Source organism: Pteronotus mesoamericanus, unplaced genomic scaffold, assembly GCF_021234165.1.
Source record: "Pteronotus mesoamericanus isolate MK-2021 breed Mesoamerican mustached bat unplaced genomic scaffold, CSHL_Meso_final scaffold_533, whole genome shotgun sequence".
Lineage (NCBI taxonomy): Eukaryota > Metazoa > Chordata > Mammalia > Chiroptera > Mormoopidae > Pteronotus > Pteronotus mesoamericanus.
In genome coordinates this window covers 5,703,613-5,709,612 of record NW_026555320.1, presented here as the reverse complement: position 1 = coordinate 5,709,612, position 6,000 = coordinate 5,703,613, and the positions used below count along the sequence as shown (strand labels likewise).

Sequence of the window (6,000 nt, the reverse complement as noted above, 5' to 3'; positions counted from 1 at the left end):
ACCACTTCCCCTGAACTCAGCGACTAACGACTAACGTGGCTCTGGAAACCTGGGCCTTGGGTCACCGAGGCCTCGTCTCACCCAGCCAGAAGGAAACCGGTGGTTTCCATGGCTCCTCTCCTGGGCTTACCCCAATGTTCGTTTGTCCTAATAGTTGCCAGGAACCACCACACTCTGATTTCCATTTTTAAAGCAGTAAGTTCATTTTCAGTTTCCCCCCTCCGTCCTTCCCTCCCCTCCCTCCCCTCCCGCCGTCACCCCCGCTGTTCCATACACACACATACACACATGAACACACACAAGTACAAGCGCACACACACCTGGTCTGCGTCTTTCCCACCCCCTAAGAAGACTCCACTTCCCACGGAATCTCGGTCTGCTCTCCCTGCCCGCCCTCCTTCCTTACCCTCCACCCGCCTCCCCTCCCCTCCCCAGGCCAAGCGAAGTCACCCGGTAAGGCAGGTCTCTTGGGAGGGAATGTGCCCAAAGACAGAAGTGGGACGTGAGCACCTACACTCAGACGGCGGGCAAGCCAGCGGGCGGCTACGCAAGGCAGGCGGGGGAGGCAGGCCGGCCTGGCCTGCAGTCCTGTTGGGGTCCCTGATTTCCCACTATTGCTGTTCCGCTGGGGTTTCTGGCCTTTTCTGTTCAACTGCAACCGAACCCTGCCATTATGGTCAACCGCCTGCTCTGTCCTCTGCCTTCTCCCTCCTGCCAAGTGCCCTAGTCTCAGAGCCCAGGTCGCTGCCTTCCAGCCTGGTGGGCAACTGCCGGGGCCCCGAGCGAGGTGGAGGGGGCTCGCAGCTACTTCCCAGTGACCTCGATCACATCGTCATCCTTATCCTCGTCATCGTTGGAGCTGCAGCCCACCTCGGCCACCTCCTGAGAGTCGAACGGAGGCACCTGGGATGGGAGGAGCCCGCCAGCTGGGCAGCCTGCATGGGAGGGCACGTAGCCCGGGTAGACGGACATGCCCCGTGAAAGGCTGCCGGGCAAGACGGGGGAGGGAAAAGGCGCAAACATCCTCGGCTCGGACAGGAGTGGCTGTGAGAACGGGAGTGAGTAGCTGGGCAGCATCCCTGGGACAGAGGGGTTGAGCATGAAGGAGGGGTTGCTGGCAGTGACTGAGGTAGCCGTGGAGGAGGAGCTGACGGGGCCTGTTTGCACCAGAGGGTCAGTAGTCACTGGAAACACCAGGCGGGCATCTGCCAGCAGATTGGACAGCTGGTAGTAGGAGGGGGGACTGCCCATGAACAGCGAGTTCTCCCCAGCCTGGGAGGTGAAGGGCGGGGCGAGGTTATGGTTTAAGGAGACGGGTGGCATGGCGAACCCGCCCGAAACCGGATACCCGTGTTCGTACGGCTGCACGGGGGCTGGCAAGTGGCTCTTCCGGGGCCGCCGGCGGGCTGACTCCTGGGCAGCAGGTGGTGTGACCAACTTCCGCTTGTGGCCCCTGAAGTCCAACGCTGGGTGCCTGTCGCCACAGGGCTGGCCGGTCACCAAGAGGGAACTGTTGAGGCAATGCCCCCCGTGTCGAGGCTCAGCCCCGAGGGCGGCCCCAGGCACAGCGCCACCGTCCACCAGCTGGGCCGGGGGGCCAGGCAGAGCGGCGTCGGAGCTCGGCGAGCTCTGGCGGGACCCGCGGGCAGCAGCTGCGTCTGCGTACTGCTGGAGCTCACTGATGATCTCCGGGCTGTCTGGGGAGACGGGCCTGGCCAGCCCCCCGGGGTCCGGGGCGTTGGGGGATGAGGCACTGTGTCTGCCATTGCTTGTAGACTCGAGAGAAGGCCCCTGGGAACCTGTGGACAAAATGCAGGCCGCTGAGCATCAGAATGGCCCAGGAGAGAGGAAGGACACAGGAGAACTTACATGAAAAAAAGAATCCTGTCCTGTGGCCCCCCAAATTCAAACAGTCTGGTGTCTGAACAGCATCACTCAGTTGACTTTTTCCAGTCACAAAGAAAGAAATCCTTTGATTGAGGAAACAAGTCCATCTGTGACAAAACATGGAACTTCTTTTCACCCCCGTCCCCCAACTTGCAAAACCCTGCCGAGGTGAAGTAAAGCCTCTGGGGTCGTGGGCATGAAAGGCCAAGTGATCATTCTCCTAACTAGTTGGCCTCTTTCCGTACCAGGATGGGAGAAGGGAGGGGAAACTAAGTTACAAAAGCCATCTATCTCGGTTTAAAAACAAAACAACATCCATGGCCACGGAACTGGGAAAAACCTAACGCAATCTGGGGAGTAGGGAGAGTGGGGTCCTGCCGGGCCGGGTCGTGCTGGCGAACTGTGAACTCTCTCTTAGCATGATAATGGCGTTGCGCTTGGAGGACAATGTCCTTGATCTTAGGAGATGTGTGTTGAAATATTTAGAGGTACAGATGACATGATGTCTTCAATTTACAAATAGTCCAAATAACAGGAAGGGAGAGGCAAAGCAAGTTTACGAGGAAACTAACAGTCACCGGATCTGGGTGCAGGCGATGTGGGGGCCGCCAGTGCCCAAGAGTGCGCAGGCCAAGTCTCCACCACGAAAGCTGGGGCCAGCAGGCTGGGGTGCACGTCTCAAGGAGGGGGGTAAGTGACAGCCGCCCCACGGAGGGGAGCCCGCAAGGCTCCTCCCACGTTCACGGGCCACACACACTCTTTGGCCTGGCAACCAGTCCGCTTCAGGAATGTCGCCTGCCGATCCCCCACGTGACTGTGAGCTCACGCTGCAATGGTGGAGTACAACAGCCGGAAGGCCCCAGGACTGGGACTCGCGAATCCTGGGGTCACCCCCCGGACCCCCAGTTACCGGCCTCCTGTGCAAGCCCCGCCGAGAAGCGCCTCCGGGAGTGCTCAGGAGCCAGCCCTGGGCTGCACTAGCAAGGGAAGAGGGACCAGACTGCATTCCGGTAAGTCAGCACGCGCTTTAAAGATGCAGAGGACAGTGACACCCCTGTGTTCTTCTCCAGGCAGACACCGCCCTCCCTGCGCCGAGTGAGTGCAGAGCACCTCTGAACGACAAGCGGGCAGGCCTGGCCGGAGGAGAACTTGCTTTCCACTTTACTTCTTTTGGTACCTTTTGAATTGTGAACCATGTACACATTATCTGCTCAAAAACTAAATTCATTACAAGTGAAACTAGGCCAAACAAAAAGAAATGCCCAGCAGGTCAGTGGGGGACGGACGCCACTCTACCTGAGGCAGCCGCCCGGCCGTCTTCAGGAGCCTTGGGTTTGCCGGTCGCTCGGACAGCAAAGATCCGCCCGTCACTGGTGCGGATGTACGTCCCTGGCAAACACGGGAAGACTGTTAGCGGCAGACGGCGGGCACCACGAGCCCCAGGAGCTCCAGGCCACGCTGCGGGGAGCAGGTGGGGACAAAGCTCTCAAGTTAGGGTTCACACCCTCTCTCAAGGTGCCTGAAATGAGCAGCGGGGTGTCTGAGCTGCGGCCCAGTAATGACGCCACAACCACCAGCCACGCCAGTGCTGTGGTCGACCCCGCTCCAGACCCTGAATCTGCAAGGGGGAGACCGCAGTCACCCCAGAAAATGTCAGGAAGGTTTAAAGGCAATGGAGGAGGTACAGGGGGCCCAAATAAAACCAGAATTTATTTATAAAAAATTGTGTATTTATTCTTACATGTTTAAACTTCAGTCGCCTTCAAAGTACTCTCCATTTGAGGCAGTACACCTATCGAGACTTTTTCCCTACGGCTCAAAAAGTTTTTGAACTTGGGGACCTTGATGCCTTTTAGTGCTTCTGCTGTTTTTTGTTTCACTTCTTCCACGCAGGCAAAATGTTTTCCTTTGAGGACTCTTTTCAACCAGGGAAACAGAAAGAAGTCCTCGGGGCGAGATCGGGTGACTAGGGAGGGTGGGGCACGGGGGTCTTGCCACCGTTGGTCAAAAACTGCTGAGCACTCAGTGCGGTGTGGGCAGGCGCGCTCCTAAATCACCCATCACGAAACGGGCAAAAGCCTCGAGAGTCTTCAAAATGAATTCACTGAAGCCGAATGCAACCTCTCAAAAACAATGCCAGCTGATGCGCTGGTCCGGATGGGTTCTTGGAACACCCACCTGGCGGAGAAGTCTGTACTAGAAGGAAAGTCTGTTTCTGGGCCCCACCTCGTAAATGGGGTGCTGTGAAAGAGAACAAGGTACTCGGGCCTGCACCCTCCTGGCCTGGAAGGAAGAAGCCTTATTGCCTCAATAACCTCTCTCTGTGGTCAGGAGTGACTCTACACCTGCGTTCCCCTGCACAGCACTAATCTGCCTTTGGTATGTCTTTTGCTCAGGCTCTGGAAAGGCAGGGCTCCCTCAAGACCAGAGATCGGCAAACTTTTCTTAAAAGGCCAGTCAGGAAATATTTTTGGGTCTGTGAGTCATTAGATCTCTCTTGCAGCCATTCAACTCTGTAGCATGAAAACAGCTGGGTGTGACTATGATCTAAAAATTTTTATTTATGGATGCTGAAATGTGAATTTCATATAATTTTCATGTCCCAAAATACTCTTTAACTTTTTTTTTTCCCCCAATCAACTGAAAATGTAAAACCCATTCTTAGCTCATAGAACAGTAACAGGAAGCGGGCTGGATTTGGCCAGTGGACCGGCTGTAGTTTGCCATTTATCAGCCCTTGTATCTCATGGCATCTTTTCCCTGAGCCAAAAGGTACTTTGACCAGACAGAGGTGAGGGTAAAATCTTCTTTCTAAACAAAGAGAGCCTCAGAGCGTAAAGGCTGGGTGAAAACAGGCTTTGACACCATTGTGACAATGTCCAGCCCAGAGCCCTCAGCCCAGCTGTCTCCTCTCCCTTTGTAAGGGCCAGGGCAGTGGACTTTCCGAACCACCACGCCCGGGAATTCTGTCACGCAGCCCACGTACACTGACTCGTCCGCCCAGTGCATTTCCCCGTCGGAGACCTCCCACGCCACTCCAGGCAAGTAGCTGAGATGACACAGCGACATGCACGTTGGCTGACAGCCCCTCCACAGCGCTCTCCTTTTGATTGTGATTTCCCTGTGTGCAGTGTGAGTGCCAGATTTCTGCTTTTGATTGCTGAAGCATTCATTTCAAAGACACCCATCTCAAATAAACAAACTGCCAGCTGTATGATACAGCTACTGGCTGAACAGCTAGCTACGGAACCAGGTGGCCCCCACCCACGATGCCCCCCTTTTAGAAAGCCCAGGGTACCTGACCCTTGAATGACCCTGCTCTCCCTTCCAGTGCCCTGATTTCCACTCTTACAGGGGGGACCCAAAAAAACCCAAAATTTTCTTCTGGAGTGCAGGCCCCTTGTGGTACAGGCTTCCCTGCCAGGTGGGTGTTCCAGGAACCCATCTGGACCAGTGCACCAGCTGGCACTGTTGTGAGAGGCTGCGTTCAGCTTTAGTGAATTTGTTTTGAAGACTCTCGAGGCTTTTGCCCGTTTCGTGATGGGTGATTTAGGAGCGCGCCTGCCCACACCGCACTGAGTGCTCAGCAGTTTTTGACCAACGGTGGCAAGACCCCCGTGCCCCACCCTCCCTAGTCACCCGATCTCGCCCCGAGGACTTCTTTCTGTTTCCCTGGATGAAAAGAGTCCTCAAAGGGAAATGCTTTGCTGGTGTGGAAGAGATGAAACAAAAAAAACAGCAGAAGCACTAAAAGACATCAAAACCGACGAATTCGAGAACTGTTCTGAGCTGAGGTGTATTGCATCATGGAGAATACTTCGAGGATAACTGAAGTTCAAACATGTAAGAATACACACACAGTATCTTATAAATAAATTCCGGGTTTTTTTGGGGGGTCCCCCTTGTATGTTCTACGTTGGCCCACGAAGACTGACCCCACTCTTGAACTGTGATGAGACAGAGACCTGGCGCGCGCGCTCTCTCGACCCGAGGCCTCCGTGCAGGCCAAGCTCCACATGCGCCCCCCGGGCCTGTGAGTAGCAGACCTGCACCGACAGTCCCCTGACGGCTGCCGCGCGTCACAGTCAGAGCACCCACAAGGGCCGGTTCGGC

The 6,000-nt window shown here is 55.9% G+C and overlaps 1 protein-coding gene across 1 annotated transcript in view; it reads right to left on the bottom strand.

The window, feature by feature from the left end:
• Window positions 1-441: 441 nt before the first annotated feature.
• The window catches only part of RAD54L2 (RAD54 like 2), a 75,880-nt gene continuing 70,321 nt past the window's right edge, over window positions 442-6,000 (bottom strand). Inside the window, exons 22-23 of the mRNA XM_054594782.1 lie at window positions 3,184-3,276; window positions 442-1,799 (exon numbers count right to left, since the gene is read on the bottom strand). Of these exons, the coding sequence (XP_054450757.1) occupies window positions 805-1,799; window positions 3,184-3,276 (1,088 nt within the window). The 3' untranslated portion in view covers window positions 442-804. The remainder of the gene's footprint in view (window positions 1,800-3,183; window positions 3,277-6,000) is intronic.